The 21,766-nt window shown below is 43.7% G+C and overlaps 1 protein-coding gene across 1 annotated transcript; it reads left to right on the top strand.

Moving 5' to 3' along the window:
• The first annotated feature begins 10,514 nt into the window (after nt 1–10,514).
• On the top strand, nt 10,515–11,709 carry LOC123185713 (noroxomaritidine/norcraugsodine reductase). The gene is made up of 3 exons (XM_044597545.1): nt 10,515–10,684; nt 10,795–11,338; nt 11,434–11,709. The coding sequence occupies exons 1-3, from the start codon at nt 10,593–10,595 to the stop codon at nt 11,599–11,601; spliced, it is 804 nt and encodes a 267-aa protein (XP_044453480.1). The 5' UTR covers nt 10,515–10,592; the 3' UTR covers nt 11,602–11,709.
• The last annotated feature ends 10,057 nt before the right edge of the window (nt 11,710–21,766 follow it).

Here is a 21,766-nt window from a genome sequence, read left to right as displayed (position 1 = left end):
CACACTATATAACCTATGCCAACATAATAGCACCGGAATGCAGGGGAAGCCGGCGGCATGTGCCGGCGTCCAGGGCGACCTGGTACGGTATTGTAGCGGTGTCATGGGGAGGAGCGCCCATAGTTAGGCCCCGAGGATGTAGCCATATCGGTGAACCTCGTTAACAAATCTCGGTGTCGTGCTCGTGTGATTGCTTAGTCCTCGGATGATTGACGGTATGCCTCGGATTTAATTCTAACACGAAGCAACACCTTCAACAAGGTAACGACAAGCGGACGTTGATGTTGCCTAATCAAGCCAAAAGGAAAGATTAAGGGTTTGATCAAGGCTGCGAGGGACTATTATTTTTTACTGTTAATGGCTTTGTACATGGGTTGTGTATCAGATGGCAGTTGATTATGACAAGAAGTCCTAGGATCATGTTCTACGGTGGCATCTAGCAATTCATGGTGATGTGTTGGGCTGATATTGCGCAAGGTGGAGCATGGTTATAATCAGACGAGTGGCCCGAACAGTCTGGCAGATCGATAGAGATGTTGTTCAAAATAGAAGATGATGGTGGTTTCAGCGACGATGATATAGGAGCGTGATGTTGATGGTGGTCGAATTTGGGCGTGGAAACATGTGGCGCAGGTCTGAGGGCTTGTGTGCTTCGACATGGTGATGGTGTGAGTTCGATTCAAGATGGTGCACATGGGAGCTTGAAGGCGGCGGGCACGGGGTGACACATACAAAAACCATGGAGTCATGTTGAAGGTGAAGTAGGAGTATGATGGGAATACTATGACATAATACGTCAGAGAGCCGACGCCTATTTCTAGGGGGGAAAGCGAGTTAGATGTTGTTCAGGCTGGAGCTCAATGGTCTGAGGGATACGTGAAGCTCCACATAAGTTGGTGATAATCGGTGGTTCTCTACAGTTAGGGTTGAGGTGGTGTGGGTTTGTGACCGAGTATACTCGGCCAGGACAACAGACGCTCGACGCGGTGATAGCGGCGAGGTACGCGGTAAGCACGGGACAATGTGATAGACCAAGGCACTGATGGTCACACAACATGTGGTGATGGTGTTGAAGAAGTGTTGGTGAGTACCAGATTCGAGTTTGTGATAAGAACTATGGAATTCGACATGTCAGGTGGATAAGAGTTGACCATGGAGAATATGATAAAGTGATAAAATATCTAAAAAAATACCAAATCTTGGAAAATACCCCCTCTGTAAAGAAATATAAGATCTTCTAATCTGTCCAGAAAAAGAATGAGACGACTGCGAATTCGATTCAAGATGAGTAAAGGCAGCAAAAAGTTTCTTTCAAGTTCAGACATACGGTCAACAATAGTGAGTTCAAAAATTCTTATATGTGATATCCAATATGCAAGTTGTTCACTTTCATGCACATCAAAGACTAAGCTATTAGAGTGACGTTACATCGATGTTGTTGGATGGTGACTTTATGATCCATGTGTGATAGTGTTAGATGGATACTCCGGGAGATTGGGAACACCAAGCAAGTGTAGAAGAACTTAATTTTCACGAGAGTTTTGATTATTATGGAGAAAAATAAGGGACTACAATTGCAGTTGGAGTCTTGTGACATCAAAGGAGTGGCAGCGGAGTTTATGATTAATGGTTCAAGTCTAAGATACATGGAGGTTCGTACATGGTGCTTCAAGGTGGCGAGGACATATTCACCAAGGTGGAGTCTTAAAATATGTGTCGAATACATGTGCAGTTGGACTTGTAATTAGCGCAGGGTTAGGTGTTTGAGTCGAACACCTATATTTCGGGCTTATTATATAAGCGCACCGTAGGATTGCCAAATAGACATAAGCTGGTAGGCTAGAGAAAAATCACGACCAAGACGGTCCGGACGCCCGTGGCAAGGGTGGCCGGACCAGCTATGGAGGATGGTTGGATGGCCTCAGCAGGCTTGTTGTCGATTGGATAATATGATTTGATTCATAGGGAGGAGCACTCGTAGTCATGCTTGGGATATAGCCATATTGATGAATCTTCTTAACAAATGCGGTATCATGCTCGTTACTGGTGTGATTTCTTCCTCAGATTATTCTAACAGAACCACATAGATGAATGCACCTCAAGATGAGGGGAGGCGTAGAGATCTCCCTGCCATGTTCCTGAAATCCATTCTACATATACTTTAGTTAAATTTCATCTTGCCGACATACATTCATATTTCTATTATGCATCGTATCATATACTGTATAATTAATTGATCAGTAGTAGATATGTGCATGATCCTAATTGACATTACCGGGATCAGCAGCCGACCAGCTTAGGTCAATGGTTTTAAGTCAACTTCTCAATTTATTCTCGTTTTCTCTTCGGTCAGATGTCAAGATGCGGATTATCACCTGAACCTGCAAGTGATCCCTCCATGCAATGCATGTACTCAGATTTATGTCTTATTTTTTTGGGGGTAAGGTGGTTCGGTGATGCAGAGACAATAAATATTTTGAGATTTTGGTTTAAGTATACACATCTATCGGCAGGATATGTGTAAAGCAGAGTAAAATGTATTAGTAGTTTGTCAACTCTGAATGTGATACACTTGTCTGACCATTCTTCGTTAACAGGTCCGTCTACACATAAGTTGATAGAGATTTTTCTTGTCTAAATCGATAATCCCAGCTGCGATTGTTGTTTTACCTTTTCTCTTATCAGTTGCGACTGCTGAACGATATTTCGATTTTTCTTCTTTTGTGTTTGCATATGGATACTGCTTTGTGTCTTTGTTCCTTATTACTAATTGATATTGGAGCCCGATCCATTTTGTGGTCGTATGGAAAAAGATAATCAAGAATCCCAGCTTACTGGTCTAGTCTTCGTTCCCTCCATTCTTGTGTGAATCTCTACACAGAAATATTAGAACCAGTATCTGGTTTTAGAATGAAGGGACCAAATCAGACAATATTTGAGGGATGAAAACGCTCTCGTTTTGTAAAGTAGGACATAAGAGCAACTCTAGTTGAGTCGCCGAATCACATATGGAAATATCGGCGACCATTTGCAAACACATGGTTGCCATATGCGGCATCCATATCTAATCTGTTTTTTGTTTTGCATCAATTAGAAAATGCACGCACACTAAATTTTAGAGAGTAAAAATACTGATTTGAGATAACATTGCAATATAAAATGGTTACAAAAGGGTGAAAAAGTTGATTAGTGACCTTTTCAGAGCCACGGGCAGTGGGTGATGGGAAACATGGCTGGGGTAGCTCTAGGCAGTTGACACGCGGCGGCTGCCAGCAGTAATTAGCATGCTTGTTGGTGCCATGGCCATCTGCGTCATTGGCAGGGAGAGAAGATGGGCTGAGAGGAAGCTGAGGAGGAAGGTGAAACTTTCCTCCTACACAATGCGTTGGTGGATGACACACACTCCAAAATAACACCTACATCTTCCAAATATGAATGCATGAAGGTTCGATATGGAGCACCTTTCATAAATTATGTCGACTCGGGGCCGGATGGCAACTCTGCTAGAGTGGTCATTTTGATCAAAATCATCATATTAGTAGTTATTATGATGAACGGGCCGATATGATTGGCTGTTAGAGTTGTTTTAAGTAAGCAATAGAGAATATGATTTAGGCGACAAATTAAATTGGAACTGGAGAAAACATTCACACATGCCCGTGCTCTTAGCAACCCTGGGGTTTTGCTTCCCTTTCATTGAGGCCTCGTTTGACAGGGGAGGTTTTGCAGCCCCAGAGTGGAGGGGGGTCTGAGAGGATTTGGTTAATCCCTCTCTTCCACCCAATCCTCTCAATTCCTCACTAATCCCTCCCCCTCATAAACCCCTCTATTTGGTTAAACCTCCTACAACAGCAGCAGCATAGCAAGCGTCTAGTTCCCTGGGTGCACTGGGGGGGTTTCTATACCACATGGATTGAGGGGGATTCGTGGGGATCGGAGAGGATTGGCCTGCTCAATCCCTATGTGTCAAATGGGCTGACAAGGATTTCTGGGGATTTTGAACCCTGCGAGAATATTCCCCTCGAAAGCTCCCCAAACCTCCTCCACCAAACAAGGCCTGAATGATAGCTTGTTCCTCCTAGCCATCTACCGCTCATTAATTTACGGGTAAATTGTATAGGGAACAGTTATCTTCAACTTGTCCAGCAGTACCTTGCAAAATGATGGATGATACTTGGAGGTATCTAGAATTTTTCAAAGAGTTCGACAAAACTCTGCCCTGGTAAATGGCATATTCTTCTTCATCCATCTGTCTTCTTGGTTGTATTCATCTTTTTTCTTTTCTTTTTGAGATGAAAGTGACATGGTTTTTTGAGATGGAGATGACTTAGTGGTTGGCCTCGTTGCATTGCTTCAAAAGTCAAATTTATTTTCTATTTACTCCATCTGCCTATGTGTATATACTTATGGACTTAACAATATTGGGAAACTTTAATACTATTTGACCAGATTCATGTTCAATTTAACCAGATTCTCCACGTCCTAGAAGATACTGCACCAAAAGCTGAAGATCATTTCTAATGACAAGGACGACCAAGCAAATCTCTCGGATCAATTCAATATTCCTAGCTTCCTTTGTTTTTCTGATGATTGTCTCTCTGAATTTATTTATAGTCTGCTCCTTTTCTACCTTGCTTGACTAATCCAGTACGATCCACATGCATGTTCCTTGCTTAATTAATAAAATATTTATTTCCTCTAAGTCAGAGCTTTGGAACTAAATATAAACGCCAGTCAAATGCATGCATGCATATTCTTTTTTTCTCAGTAAAAACAAATAATTACTCCGGAATTGGTCACAATCTAGCTAAGGATGTCATACAATTTTTTTATCTTAAGGATGTTGTACAAACTTGGAATTGTTCATAACATTTGGAAGAATATATCATGATATTCTTACATGTATATACTTGAACTAAATTTCATCTTGCCAACATAGATTCGTATTTCTACTACGCAATCATATCATATAATTTTTTTTTTAAAATATCATATAAACAATTAATTGATCAGTGGTAGATATATGCACGAACCTCATTGACATTACCGGATCAGCAGCCGGCCGGCTTAGGTCAATGGTTTTTAGTCAACGTCTCAATCTATTCTAGTTTTCTTTTTGGTCAGATGTCAGATGCGAATTATCAGCTGAACCTGGAAATGATCCCTCCGTGCAACGCATGTACTCAGATTTCCCTGATTTCCTTGTCTTATTTTTGTGTGTGCAAGGTGGGTAGGTGATGTAGAGACAATAACGCACTCGAGATATTGGTTTAACTATACACATCCATCGGTAGGGCAAAATATAGTACTGGTTTATCAACTCCAAATGTGATACACTTGCCGCTTAATTCGTCGTTAACAGGTCCATCTACACATCAGTTGATAGGGATTTTCTTTTGTCTAAATTGATAAACCCAGCTGCGGTTGCTGTCTTACCTTTTGCCTTTATCAGTTGCGCCAGCTGAACAACATATTGTAGGTTGCACTTACCCACCCATCGACCCGTCGCCCATGGCCCGTGTGCTATCCGATTGCAAGCATGTACTGCTTCACTCTGAGCCATGTTCTGTGCAGTCAGACGCGTCAGGAGCCAACTCTAGGAGCCAAATTGCATCAAGAGGCCAGCAAGCGACGTACCAAATGCTCGCAAACCACTGTCCTGTTTTGGAGATGACTTAATGGTTTTTCGAGATGGAGATGACTTAGTGGTTGGCCTTGTTGCATTGCTTCAAAAGTGGAATTTATTTTTCTATTTACTCTATTTCCCTATGTGTATATACTTATGGACCTAACAATTCTGGAAACTTTAATACTATTTGACCGGGTTCATGTTATATTTAACCAGATTCTCCACGTCCTAGAAGATACTGCAGGAAAAGCTGAAGAACATTTCTAATGACAAGGACGATCAAGCAAATCTCTCGGGTCAACTCAATATTCCTAGCTTCCTTTGTTTTTCTTATGATTATTTCGCCTCCACCACCATCAATGTGGGGAACGGAGCGAGAACGCCTTTCTGGAACTCCCCTTGGCTGCTTGGCTGTAAACCAAAAGACATCGCTCCCCTTATTTATGAGGCCTCGATGAGGAAAACATGAAAGGTGAGGGAAGCCTTAAAGAACAACGCATGGATCCTCAAGATAAAGCCCCCCAGATATTGTCACCGTCCACCACATTCGAGAATTTCTTCACGCTTTGGATGCTCGTGCATGATTTCCATCTTGATGAGCTTGCAGATGATGTGATTGTGTGGAAACATAAAAATGATGGGGTTTACTCCACGGCCTCAGCTTATAGAGCCCAATTCTTGGGTTTGGTTATATCCCCCTTGGACCGCATGATATGGAAGAATTGGGCACCATCAAAGGTCAAGTTCTTTGCTTGGTTGGCCCTTCAGGACAGAATTTGGACCGCCGACAGACTTGCTAAGCGTGGATGGGAAAACTGTGGCTTATGCCCACTTTGCAAACGAGAGCCCGAGACCGGGCCACATCTCTTCTTCGAATGTCGTTACACCATTAGACTCTGGAGCATGCTGGTTACAAAACTTGGCCTTGAACATGTGGATATATCTACATGGCACTTGGCGGGGTCCGTTGAAGAGTGTTGGGACAGAAGAACCGGCATGGATATTCCATCACGCAAGGCCATGGCTTCTCTCACCATACTTGTCTCTTGGGATATTTAGAACGAAAGGAATGTCAGGGTCTTTCGACATAAAAGTGCACCGCCACCGATCGTCCTCAACGTCATCCTCGAGGAAGCGATGTTATGGGTCGCCGCGGGTGCAAAGAAACTAGGGGAAATCATAATACGCGAGTAATTGTCATGCGGTGTTGTATGTACACTTGTAAAACTCTTTTCCTCTCTTAATTAATATACAAGGCAAATCTTTTGCCCTGTTTGAAAAAAAATATTTCTCTGAATTTATTTATTGTTTGTTTTTCTTCTACCTTGCTTGACTGACCCAGTTCCATCCACATGCATGTTCTTTTCTTGGTAAAAAATAACAGTTACTCCGAAATTTGTCACAATCTAGCTAGGGATGTCGTACAATTATTTTTGGATAACGATGTTTTACAAACATGAAATTGTTCATAACATTTGGAAGAGTATATCATAAAGAACGGTGCAACTGATTTTTTTCCTCTAGAAAAAAAGGTCAAATCTATTTACTGAACCAACGGTGCAAACAACTCTAGAAAACAAAAGGATTACTCCCTCCGTCCCTAAATATACGGCGTTTTGGTATCAAAACATCATTTATTTTGGAACGTGGGGAGTACATTGAAACATCTAGGCCAACCATCTTCATCCTCCCAAACATGTGGTCATGTGCCGCCACAAGCCGTTCCACCATCGAAGACATCAAAACATTATTTAATCACTGATATAAATTCTTCAAGGCCACGGTGGTCCCACTAGATCATCGCCTTAGAGAAGAAATCGTCAGAATGGCAGGTTGTGTTGATCCAATAGCTCGACCTTCGCCATCTTGCAGGCCTCACGCCATCAGAGGGCGCACCAACATGATGGAGTTAAGGTTGGAGGATCCAACTATGAAGAAAAGTCACTGTTGCGCTGACAAACTCTGCAAAACCTAGTCTCACCATCCAGAACGAAGGGTAAGAATCTATGCCCATGAACCATCGACGCTGCCGCGGACAACCCGTCTAGATGTGAAGGCTTGAGGAAGAATTATTCGACGGACAGATGCAACCGTCCATCCTAAACACTGGCCACCATCATATAGAGGTGGCAGTGTGTGTGTGGGGGGGGGGGGTGCAAAATACGTGGGAGCGTGGTGCATCCAAGATTGCCTCTTGCTATTTATGAGAGGAAACGGAAATTGTTGAACGGTGCAACTGATCATGAAACTAACGTTTAGGCTACATATTACGTATCGGTAAGCGCTTACATCTTCATACTTTGAATGTCGTTACACACAGTGGCGGAGCTACAGTAGCAAATCTAGACGGACTGGTACAAAGGAAAACCCATTCTTTTTAGGTATACATTTCACACCGGGGCACCGGCCGAACCTTCGGCCGGTCGCGAGCCACGCTGGCGCCCCGCGCCCGCCCAAGCCGCACCCCGCACAAGACTCCTGTTTTTGTTGGGCCCCATGTGGACCACCCCTCCTCCCTTATCTTTTTCCCTAACTGCTGCCTTCATCCCCTACCTCCTGACACATCATTTCCCTTGGCCGTTCTTCTTCCTTTCCCCCGTGCTGCTGCCTACCAGTGCTGCTGCCGGCCGTGTGCTTCATGAGCCAGGGGGACTGCCTGACTGCTAGCCGCCGGCCGCCGCCGCTGGTTGCGCTATGGCTGGGACACGGTGGTCGCAAATACTGCATCCGGTGCGGAGAATGATGGAACCAGAGAAAAAAATGCTACAACTGGTGCATACGTGAGCTACAAGCGGCATTTTATTTTGCTGGAACTAGTAAGTGTCGAATGTGGAAAAAGCTTCAAGGCGGCATGGGAAAAAAGCTTCCACCGGAGAGAAAATGCTTCAACTGTTTTGGAAAAAGCTTCAACCGGCTGTGTAAAAGCTTCATCCAGCTAGAGGAAAAGCTTCAAGTGGCATGAGGAAAAATCTTCCACCGTGAGAAAAAAGCTTCAATGGTAAAAAAAGCTTCAAGCAGCGATGGAAAAGCTTCAACCAGCGGGAGGAAAAGCTTCAAGCGGCAATGACGAAAAAGCTTTGACATGTGGAGAAAGCTTCAACCAGGGAACGCCAATGGTATGAGGAGACGACGGCGTGAGCTGCGGCCGGCAGCACGGTGGTGCTGCGACGGGCGCGCTACAGAGACGGCGAGGCTAGGTGCTGAAACATGAGATGTGTCGACTATCTTTTGCGTTGTTTTTGAAACGAGGAGCGACGACGTCCTGTTGGAGCGACGACCGCCGGCGAGGCGGAGGCGACCAACTGCGATCTAAAGGGGGGGGGGGGGGGGGGCGAGGCGCGACCTATTGCGAGGTCTGCAGCCGACGGGGACGAGCGGTGGTGCAGGAACTACTCGCAAGGAAGGGTGGGATTTCAAGGATCTCGCGATGATGGAAGACGAAGTCAACAAGGGAGATGTGCCAGCTGGCAAATTAGACGGTTGACGACTCGCTAATCATGCAGCTGGGGTTCGACCGGTCCAAATTTGGGCCGGTGCACCGGCACCCATTAGTGCCCTTCTTTTTATTCTAGTGGCCAAATTTACTATCAGTCTTCACCACATTTCCTATAGCCTGGGCGGGGCATAGCCAATTTTGCTAATACGTAACTTCGTCAGTGGTTACACAACAATGTTAGACTACTTGCCAACTTTTCTGTATAACTGCAGAAAATTACAATCCAACCGGTGTAACAGTGTATTCTAGAAGAAGACGAAAACTGAACTTGCCTTTATGAGTGGTGCTCTCGTCATCCGTACCGATATATACAGTGTGAACTTTTATGTTGCAAAAATCTTATATAATACTCGTCATCATGATCGCTATACTTTTCTAGTCCTGTCGTGGAGACTTATAATTTGATCAATCATTGGCAGTTTCACTGGATAACCCCTCGAGCAAAATGAGACAAGGACACGTACGCTCATGCTCTAAACGTGTCCTGAACATGACTAAAGTTAACATAAGCAACTCTGACTGTATGTACGTTTATAGGTGTAGTACTTTAATACCATGTCCTTATATGTGTTTAGAAAACGAAATTCAAAACGGGTATCACAATTGCAGCTGTGGTATAGACATTATTCGGGAAAAGCTGTATATGCATCAGACAATGGCAATTGGCAATGTGCAAGACAACGACTGTTATGAATAGGAAGAAGTTTTTTTTTTCTTCAGATTTATGTCGCACAGTCCATATTGAAGTTTTCTCGCCTGAAAGTTGGAATTTTATTAGCTTGGGCTAAGCTTAAAGGTTATTAATCAGAAGCCTCGGCCAACCGAATTCAAGTACAATCACGGAGTATCCAAATTGTGTTGTAGTATTAGATGAAATCGTTACGACTGAATCTCGGAGACGACAAATCTACCCTTACTAGAGAACTACCAATATGTCTTTTGAGCCAAAATCTGACGGATTCATACAAATTACTGAATCAACTAATACAACACATATTCCTGCGAAAAAAACACATATTATATTGTGTAGTAGTAGGATGTACGGCAAAAAATCTCTTCTTTCATATACTGTATGCTTTTCCATGGACAATGGCCAATGGCCAGCAGCATGAAATTGCATGCCGGCCGGCGATCATCGCTTCGAACAAACCGACAGTTTGTTGGCTGGACGGCCAGCTTGTAGTGGTCGGCCGTCCTGTAGTGCTGCGTATCCCTTCATATCTGGCCGTCAGAGTTCTCGAACAGGCAAACAGCTAGGTCTTAGTTAATTATCAGCGACGACTTCTGCACCTCCTATCCGTCATCCATCACGTACACGCTAGCTAAGTACTCGTATACTATAAATAAGCTAGCACGGAGATGTCTCTCAATTCGTATCAGTAGCAGCTGTCAACATTACACGTAGACACGCACACACACGTGGAGCTAGATATCGATCGACCGCCAGTAGGCCGGAGAGGAGAATCCATGGCCGCCACCGCCGCATGCCGGACCGTTGAGGGGAGATGGAATCTTGCCGGCTCCACGGCGCTCGTTACCGGCGGCAGCAAAGGGATCGGGTACGTACTTTCCTCTGAGTGAACACCATTTATGCTATTATTACATGGGTGTTATACGTTATTACAGAACTAATGCGTATGTACTTGCATGGTGCGGTATGGATCAACAGGCATGCGATCGTGGAGGAGCTGGCCGGGCTCGGGGCTCGGGTGCACACGTGCTCCCGGAGCGCGGCGGAGCTGGAGGAGTGCCGGCGGCAGTGGGAGGGCAAGAACCTCCGGGTCACCGTCTCCGTCTGCGACGTGTCCGTGCGCGCCGAGAGGGAGAAGCTCATGGATACGGTGAAGCGAACCCTGGGCGGCAAGCTGGACATCCTGGTGAACAACGCGGGGCAGTCCATGGTGAAGGCGGCGACGGAGTGCACCGGCGAGGACTACGCGCTGGTGATGGCCACCAACATCGAGTCGTGCTTCCACCTCGCGCAGCTGGCGCACCCGCTCCTCCTCCGCTCGGCCGGTGGAGGGGCGAGCAGCGTCGTCCACATCTCCTCCATCGCCGGCTTCGTCGGCTTCCCGGGCCTCGCCGTCTACTCCATGACCAAGGGGGCGATGAACCAGCTCACTCGGAGCCTTGCCGCCGAGTGGGCCGGCGACGGCATACGCGTCAACTGCGTCGCGCCGGGCGGCATCAACACTGACATCGCCAAAGACATGGTATTTGATCCCTTTATGTAGCTGTGATCTTCCTGGAGAAACTCCTTAATAACGGCTGTAACTTCGATTTCGTTTTTGCGATGTGCGTCGAGCAGATAACGAGGGACCCGGAGATTGTGAAGAGCCAGGCCACGCAGCTGCCGATGCAGCGGCTGGGCGAGACGGAGGAGGTGGCATCGGTGGTGGCCTTCCTCTGCATGCCAGCGGCGTCCTACATCACCGGCCAAGTCATCTGCGTCGACGGCGGACGCACCATAGCTTAAAATCGCGCCGAACGTCCTATCCGATAAAAACTTGAAAAGTCACATCATTCAAAGCTGTTGTACGGATAAAAAAATTGTGTCGAATCATACCATGTAGTATGTTTTTTTTTTGGCAACTCAAGAGCTTGTATTTACTCAAGTAGGAGGATTACAACGAAACCGAGTACAATCAGCTAGGAAAGAAGGCATGTAATTAATCCCAAGACATCTCCTTCTATCCTTTGTGGCTTGCTTTGCACATCGGTGAGCAGCTTCATTGGCTTCCCTATGCACAAAATTAAGAACACAACTATTAAAACCTCCCATAAGCTCATTGATCTCATGACAAACAGCTGCGAAGGCCGATCTCTCTGAAATTTCAGAGTTGCACATTCCACAATAATGTAGTAGTATATTAAGAAAACAACACAATTCCATAATTTGAGCATCTGTCGCAAATTGGTACTCAAAGAATGTACTCAAAGAATGAAGCGTCCACATTGATCTTAAGAGTTCCCTTCTCTGGTGGTTGCCATAAAACTGTATGCACGGTCACCGTAGGTCTAGACTCTTTCCCTACGATTGTTAGATCAACGGCGCTTTCCAGCGCCCACAGTATAGAAGCTTGCACTGAACATTCATTCTCACCATGACTTCTAGCATTTCTCTCTGACCAAGTTGCCCAACAACCACATAGAACAGTACAAGCAAATTGGTTAGACCCTAGCTTGCCTTCAATCAAATCTGAAGTCCAAGTTTGAGGGTGTAGCTTTGGAATTTTACGCGATGCAACTTTCTTCATTTCCCTTCAGAAAAGCCTCGCCCAAGTACACTAAAAGAGAGCATGGATAATGGTTTCCTCCTTGCCACAAAATTTACAGAAAGGTAATTTCTCAATGTGCTTTTTAACAAAACTGCCCTGCACGGTACAAAATCTTTTATAACTCGCCACCAATTTTTTTTAAGCTTGGACGGCACAGCCATTTTCCAAAGCTTTTTCCAGAAATTACCTCCAGCTAGCCCTCACCTGACGACGATGGAACGTTGGATTGTCGAGCACATTTACTTAGAATTTTATAGGCCGACCGCACTGTAAAATGGCCATTTTTCTCTTTCTCACAGGCCCATACATCATCTCCTCAGTTATGGATTGGCATTGCGATCATACCATGTATGCACAACGTATCTTATAGCTAAACCCCGCGCACACGTGGTGATATGTATATAACTGTGTTGTTTTCTTAATATACTACTACATTATTGTCAAACGCTCTTATATTATGGGACGCAGGGAGTAGCAAACATTCTCGTGTGTTGTAATGAAAAAAAAAATCATACGCCCCTAACACAATAATGCGTAAAAGAGAACGCCCAAAACTATCTAGAAAAGACAACCATATCCATATGTGTCATTCTCATTCATGAATCATCGATGATGTGAATTTGTCCGTCGCTCCTCTCCCATCTGTAATCTGTTTTTTAGCACATCCTCCGATCGGGTCGTCTTTTTTTTTTGAGCGGGAGCTTCGTTTTTTTTTTTTGTTATTTCTGTTCGGCTGGCCTAGTGCGCTTTCTTGTTTTTTGGCTGGGCTGGACCTGGCCTAGTGACTTTTCGTATTGGGCTGTTTTTTTTTTTTTGCGGTGAACTACTAGTTGCTGTTTACCGCTAAAAAAACTAGTTGCTGTTTGGCGACGTACAACTAGGTGAAAACTTGCAGATTTTTTTTTCTTGAAGCAACAATTGACACCCCAAACTAATTAAACATGATATGTTGTTGATTTCCTGTTGCTCCATTTCACCATAATGCGATGGCAAAGTATTGTTGCTAGGAGTTGGTTGCTAGTATAGGAATAGAGCTATGTTGATTTCCTGTTGTTCTGTTTCACCATAAACCATGTGATTTTTTAAAATTTTAAATTTGTTCACGTATTTTATAATTGTTTGCGAAATACGAAATAATGTTCATGAATTCAAAAAAGTTTACAAATTTTCAAAATCACAATTTATTAGAAATGTTCATGAATTCAAAAAAATCACAAATTTTCAAAATCATGAATTTAGAAAATCACAAGTTGTCAAACATGTTCGCCGATTTTTTAAAAAGTTCATATTTTTTTAAAATAAAATAAAGGGAAAAATCAAATGATTGAAATCCGCCGCCAATTGTAGTTGTGTTGGGGGCCACTGCAGTTGTAGTTAGGGTTGCAACATTTGCGGTCCCGTCGATGGCCCATGCAGTTACAATTGGTCGCAACAGATGTAGTTGCAGTTGTTGCATGTCTAGTACATCAGCGACACAGAAGGCCACAAGTGGACAAATCAATGCATACTTGATTCGACGGTTGATGAATGGAAGGGAGAATATCTGGTATTCCCACCCCTAGGGTGCTCTCGGTGCTCCAATCTGGGTAGCCCTTTTTTAAATGTTTGAAAAATTCTGAAAAATATCCAGCACATAGACACAACATCAATGTATGTTGTCATAAAATTTGAAATCAAAATCTGAAACATAGCTTGAGAAACATAAATGACAAATTAGACAGTAAATAGTACACAACATAAATTGGGCTTTAGATTTGGCCCATTAGCACATTGATATCGATTTTTTTTCATTTTTGTATCTCGAGCAATGTTTTGAATTTTGAATTGAATTTTTTTGACAACATACATTGATGTTGTGTCAAAGTGCTAGAATTTTTTTCAGAATTTTTTGAACATTTAAAAATGTGCTATCAAGTTTGGAGCACCGAGAGCATCCTAGAGGTGGGAGTACCAGATATTCTCCTGTGAATGGGACTCTATATAATCAGTCTAACTCTGTGCTGATACATTTCCAACGTATCTATAATTTTTTATTGTTTCATGCTATTATATTATCTATCTTGGATGTTTTATATGCTGAGGGTATGTACTAGTAGCTATGTGTTTGATCTCTCTCTCTCTCTCTCTCTCTCTCTCTCTCTCGTGTTCTTGATTTGGCACGTTCTTGATGTACCACGAGCTTTGCTATTATAGTTGGATCTTATGATGTTTCTCCCCCCTCTACCTTCTTATAATGTATTGAGTTTTCTCTTTAAAGTTATCTTATCGGATTGAGTCTTTAAGGATTTGAGAACACTTGATGTATGTCTTGCATGTGTTTATTTGTGGTGACAATGGGATATTCACGTGATCTACTTGTGTATGTTTTGGTGATCAACTTGCGGGTTCTGTGACCTTGTGAACTTATGCATACGGGTTGGCACACGTTTTCGTCTTGACTCTCCGATAGAAACTTTGGGCACTCTTTGAAGTTCTTTGTGTTGGTTTGAATAGATGAATCTGAGATTGTGTGATGCATATCTTATAATCAAACCCGCGGATACTTATGGTGACATTAGAGTATCTAGGTGACATTAGGGTTTTGGTTGATGTGTGTCTTAGGGTGTTACTTTAGTACGAACTCTATGTTGGGGAACGTAGTAATTTCAAAAAAATTCCTACGCACACGCAAGATCATGGTGATGCATAGCAACGAGAGGGGAGAGTGTGATCTACGTACCCTTGTAGACCGACAGCGGAAGCGTTAGCACAACGCGGTTGATGTAGTCGTACGTCTTCACGGCCCGACCGATCAAGCACCGAAACTACGACACCTCCGAGTTCTAGCACACGTTCAGCTCGATGACGATCCCTGGACTCCGATCCAGCAAAGTGTCGGGGAAGAGTTCCGTCAGCACGACGGCGTGGTGACGATCTTGATGTACTACCGTCGCAGGGCTTCGCCTAAGCACCGCTACAATATTATCGAGGATTATGGTGGAAGGGGGCACCGCACACGGCTAAGAATATGATCACGTGGATCAACTTGTGTGTCTAGGGGTGCCCCCTGCCCCCGTATATAAAGGATCAAGGGGGGGGGGGGTGCGGCCGGCCAGGAGGAGGGCGCGCCAGGAGGAGTCCTACTCCCACCGGGAGTAGGATTCCCCCCTTTCCTAGTTGGAATAGGATTCGGGAGGGGGAAAGAGGAGAGAGAGAAGGAAGGGGGCGCGCCGCCCCCCTCTCCTTGTCCTATTTGGACTAGGGGGGAGGGGCGCGCGACCCAGGCCTGGCCACCTCTCCTCTCTTCCACTAAAGCCCACTAAGGCCCATATACCTCCCGGGGGGTTCCGGTAACCTCCCAGTACTCCGGTAAAATCCCGATTTCACCCGGAACACTTCCGATATCCAAATATAGGCTTCCAATATATCAATCTTTATGTCTCGACCATTTCGAGACTCCTCATCATGTCTGTGACCACATCCGGGACTACGAACAAATCTTCGATACATCAAAAATGCATAAACTCATAATATAACTGTTATCGAAACCTTAAGCGTGCGGACCCTACGGGTTCGAGAACAATGTGTCAATAACCAATAGCGGAACCTGGATGCTCATATTGGCTCCCACATATTCTACGAAGATCTTTTATCGGTCAGACCGCATAACAACATACGTTGTTCCCTTTGTCATCGGTATGTTACTTGCCCGAGATTCGATCGTCGGTATCTCAATACCTAGTTCAATCTCGTTACCGGCAAGTCTCTTTACTCGTTTCGTAATACATCATCTTGCAACTAACTCATTAGTTGTAATGCTTGCAAGGCTTATGTGATGTGCATTACCGAGAGGGCCCAGAGATACCTCTCCGACAATCGGAGTGACAAATCCAAATCTCGAAATACGCCAACCCAACATGTACCTTTGGAGACACCTGTAGAGCTCCTTTATAATCACCCAGTTACGTTGTGACGTTTGGTAGCACACAAAGTGTTCCTCCGGCAAACGGGAGTTGCATAATCTCATAGTCATAGGAACATGTATAAGTCATGAAGAAAGCAATAGCAACATACTAAACGATCGGGTGCTAAGCTAATGGAATGGGTCATGTCAATCATATCATTCTCCTAATGATGTGATCCCATTAATCAAATGACAACACATGTCTATGGTTAGGAAACATAACCATCTTCGATTAACGAGCTAGTCAAGTAGAGGCATACTAGTGACGTTTGGTTTGTCTATGTATTCACACAAGTATTATGTTTCCGGATAATACAATTCTAGCATGAATAATAAACATTTATCATGATATAAGGAAATAAAATAATAACATTATTATTGCCTCTAGGGCATATTTCCTTCAGTCTCCCACTTGCACTAGAGTCAATAATCTAGATTACACAGTAATGATTCTAACACCCATGGAGCTTTGGTGCTGATCATGTTTTGCTCGTGGAAGAGGCTTAGTCAACGGGTCTGCTATATTCAGATCCGTATGTATCTTGCAAATCTCTATGTCTCCCACCTGGACTAGATCCCGGATGGAATTGAAGCGTCTCTTGATGTGCTTGGTTCTCTTGTGAAATCTGGATTCCTTTGCCAAGGCAATTGCACCAGTATTGTCACAAAAGATTTTCATTGGACCCGATGCACTAGGTATGACACCTAGATCGGATATGAACTCCTTCATCCAGACTCCTTCGTTTGCTGCTTCCGAAGCAGCTATGTACTCCGCTTCACATGTAGATCCCGCCACAACGCTTTGTTTAGAACTGCACCAACTGACAGCTCCACCGTTTAATGTAAACACGTATCCGGTTTGCGATTTAGAATCGTCCGGATCAGTGTCAAAGCTTGCATCAACGTAACCATTTACGATGAGCTCTTTGTCACCTCCATATATGAGAAACATATCCTTAGTCCTTTTCAGGTATTTCAGGATGTTCTTGACCGCTGTCCAGTGATCCACTCCTGGATTACTTTGGTACCTCCCTGCTAGACTTATAGCAAGACACACATCAGGTCTGGTACACAGCATTGCATACATGATAGAGCCTATGGCTGAAGCATAGGGAACATCTTTCATTTTCTCTCTATCTTCTGCATTGGTCGGGGATTGAGTCTTACTCAATTTCACACCTTGTAACACAGGCAAGAATCCTTTCTTTGCTTGATCCATTTTGAACTTCTTCAAAACTTTGTCAAGGTATGTGCTTTGTGAAAGTCCAATTAAGCGTCTTGATCTATCTCTATAGATCTTAATGCCTAATATGTAAGCAGCTTCACCGAGGTCTTTCATTGAAAAACTCTTATTCAAGTATCCTTTTATGCTATCCAGAAATTCTATATCATTTCCGATTAGTAATATGTCATCTACATATAATATCAGAAATGCTACAGAGCTCCCACTCACTTTCTTGTAAATACAGGCTTCTCCAAAAGTCTGTACAAAACCAAATGCTTTGATCACACTATCAAAGCGTTTATTCCAACTCCGAGAGGCTTGCACCAGTCCATAAATGGATCGCTGAAGCTTGCACACTTTGTTAGCTCCCTTTGGATCGACAAAACCTTCCGGCTGCATCATATACAACTCTTCTTGCAGAAATCCATTCAGGAATGCAGTTTTGACATCCATTTGCCAAATTTCATAATCATAAAATGCGGCAATTGCTAACATGATTCGGACAGACTTAAGCATCGCTACGGGTGAGAAGGTCTCATCGTAGTCAATCCCTTGAACTTGCCGAAAACCTTTTGCGACAAGTCGAGCTTTGTAGACAGTAATATTACCGTCAGCGTCAGTCTTCTTCTTGAAGATCCATTTATTCTCAATTGCTTGCCGATCATTGGGCAAGTCAACCAAAGTCCATACTTTGTTCTCATACATGGATCCCATCTCAGATTTCATGGCTTCAAGCCATTTTGCGGAATCTGGGCTCACCATCGCTTCTTCATAGTTCGTAGGTTCATCATGATCTAGTAGCATGACTTCCAGAACAGGATTACCGTACCACTCTGGCGCGGATCTTACTCTGGTTGATCTACGAGGTTCAGTAGTATCTTGTTCTGAAGTTTCATGATCATTATCATTAGCTTCCTCACTAATTGGTGTAGGTGTCACAGAAACTGGTTTCTGTGATGTACTACTTTCCAATAAGGGAGCAGGTACAGTTACCTCGTCAAGTTCTACTTTCCTCCCACTCACTTCTTTCGAGAGAAACTCCTTCTCTAGAAAGTTTCCGAATTTAGCAACAAAAGTCTTGCCTTCGGATCTGTGATAGAAGGTGTATCCAATAGTTTCCTTTGGATATCCTATGAAGACACATTTCTCCGATTTGGGTTCGAGCTTATCAGGTTGAAGTTTTTTCACATAAGCATCGCAGCCCCAAACTTTCAGAAACGACAACTTTGGTTTCTTGCCAAACCACAGTTCATATGGCGTCGTCTCAACGGATTTTGATGGTGCCCTATTTAACGTGAATGCGGCCGTCTCTAGAGCATATCCCCAAAACGATAGCGGTAAATCAGTAAGAGACATCATAGATCGCACCATATCTAGTAAAGTACGATTACGACGTTCGGACACACCATTACGCTGTGGTGTTCCGGGTGGCGTGAGTTGCGAAACTATTCCACATTGTTTTAAATGTACACCAAACTCGTAACTCAAATATTCTCCTCCACGATCAGATCGTAGGAATTTTATTTTCTTGTTACGATGATTTTCAACTTCACTCTGAAATTCTTTGAACTTTTCAAATGTTTCAGACTTATGTTTCATTAAGTAGATATACCCATATCTGCTTAAGTCATCTGTGAAGGTGAGAAAATAACGATATCCGCCACGAGCCTCAACATTCATCGGACCACATACATCTGTATGTATGATTTCCAATAAATCTGTTGCTCTCTCCATAGTACCGGAGAACGGTGTTTTTGTCATCTTACCCATAAGGCACGGTTCGCAAGTACCAAGTGATTCATAATCAAGTGGTTCCAAAAGCCCATCAGTATGGAGTTTCTTCATGCGCTTTATACCGATATGACCCAAACGGCAGTGCCACAAATAAGTTGCACTATCATTATCAACTCTGCATCTTTTGGTTTCAACACTATGAATATGTGTGTCACTACTATCGAGATTTAATAAGAATAGACCACTCTTTAAGGGTGCATGACCATAAAAGATATTACTCATGTAAATAGAACAACCATTATTCTCTGATTTAAATGAATAACCGTCTCGCATCAAACAAGATCCAGATATAATGTTCATGCTTAACGCTGGCACCAAATAACAATTATTTAGGTCTAATACTAATCCCGAAGGTAGATGTAGAGGTAGCGTGCCGACTGCGATCACATCGACTTTGGAACCATTTCCCACGCGCATCGTCACCTCGTCCTTAGCCAATCTTCGCTTAATCCGTAGTCCCTGTTTCGAGTTGCAAATATTAGCAACAGAACCAGTATCAAATACCCAGGTGCTACTGCGAGCATTAGTAAGGTACACATCAATAACATGTATATCACATATACCTTTGTTCACCTTGCCATCCTTCTTATCCGCCAAATACTTGGGGCAGTTCCGCTTCCAGTGACCAGTCTGCTTGCAGTAGAAGCACTCAGTTTCAGGCTTAGGTCCAGGTTTGGGTTTCTTCTCTTGAGTAGCAACTTGCTTGCTGTTCTTTTTGAAGTTCCCCTTCTTCTTCCCTTTGCCCTTTTTCTTGAAACTAGTGGTCTTGTTGACCATCAACACTTGATGCTCCTTCTTGATTTCTACCTCCGCAGCTTTCAGCATTGCGAAGAGCTCGGGAATAGTCTTATTCATCCCTTGCATATTATAGTTCATCACGAAGCTCTTGTAGCTTGGTGGCAGTGATTGGAGAATTCTGTCAATGACGCAATCATCTGGAAGATTAACTCCCAATTGAATCAAGTGATTATTATACCCAGACATTTTGAGTATATGCTCACTGACAGAACTGTTCTCCTCCATCTTGCAGCTATAGAACTTATTGGAGACTTCATATCTCTCAATCCGGGCATTTGCTTGAAATATTAACTTCAACTCCTGGAACATCTCATATGCTCCATGATGTTCAAAACGTCGTTGAAGTCCCGATTCTAAGCCGTAAAGCATGGCACACTGAACTATCGAGTAGTCATCAGCTTTGCTCTGCCAGACGTTCATAACATCTGGTGTTGCTCCAGCAGCAGGCCTGGCACCTAGCGGTGCTTCCAGGACGTAATTCTTCTGTGCAGCAATGAGGATAATCCTCAAGTTACGGACCCAGTCCGTGTAATTGCTACCATCATCTTTCAACTTTGCTTTCTCAAGGAACGCATTAAAATTCAACGGAACAACAGCACGGGCCATCTATCTACAATCAAACATAAACAAGCAAGATACTATCAGGTACTAAGTTTCATGATAAATTTAGGTTCAATTAATCATATTACTTAAAGAACTCCCACTTAGATAGACATCCCTCTAATCCTCTAAGTGATTACGTGATCCAAATCAACTAAACCATGTCCGATCATCACGTGAGATGGAGTAGTTTCATTGGTGAACATCACTATGTTGATCATATCTACTATATGATTCACGCTCGACCTTTCGGTCTCCGTGTTCCGAGGCCATATCTGTATATGCTTGGCTCGTCAAGTATAACCTGAGTATTCCGCGTGTGCAACTGTTTTGCACCCGTTGTATTTGAACGTAGAGCCTATCACACCCGATCATCACGTGGTGTCTCAGCACGAAGAACTTTCGCAACGGTGCATACTCAGGGAGAACACTTCTTGATAATTAGTGAGAGATCATCTTATAATGCTACCGTCAATCAAAGCAAGATAAGATGCATAAAAGATAAACATCACATGCAATCAATATAAGTGATATGATATGGCCATCATCATCTTGTGCTTGTGATCTCCATCTTCGAAGCACCGTCGTGATCACCATCGTCACCGGCGCGACACCTTGATCTCCATCGTAGCATCGTTGTCGTCTCGCCAATTTTATGCTTCCACGACTATCGCTACCGCTTAGTGATAAAGTAAAGCATTACAGCGCGATTGCATTGCATACAATAAAGCGACAACCATATGGCTCCTGCCAGTTGCCGATAACTCGGTTACAAAACATGATCATCTCATACAATAAAATTTAGCATCATGTCTTGACCATATCACATCACAACATGCCCTGCAAAAACAAGTTAGACGTCCTCTACTTTGTTGTTGCAAGTTTTACGTGGCTGCTACGGGCTTAAGCAAGAACCAATCTTACCTACGCATCAAAACCACAACGATAGTTTGTCAAGTTGGTGCTGTTTTAACCTTCGCAAGGACCGGGCGTAGCCACACTC

The sequence above is a fragment of the Triticum aestivum genome, chromosome 2A (genome assembly GCF_018294505.1).
Source record: "Triticum aestivum cultivar Chinese Spring chromosome 2A, IWGSC CS RefSeq v2.1, whole genome shotgun sequence".
NCBI lineage: Eukaryota > Viridiplantae > Streptophyta > Magnoliopsida > Poales > Poaceae > Triticum > Triticum aestivum.
This window is presented reverse-complemented; position numbering and strand designations above follow the sequence as displayed.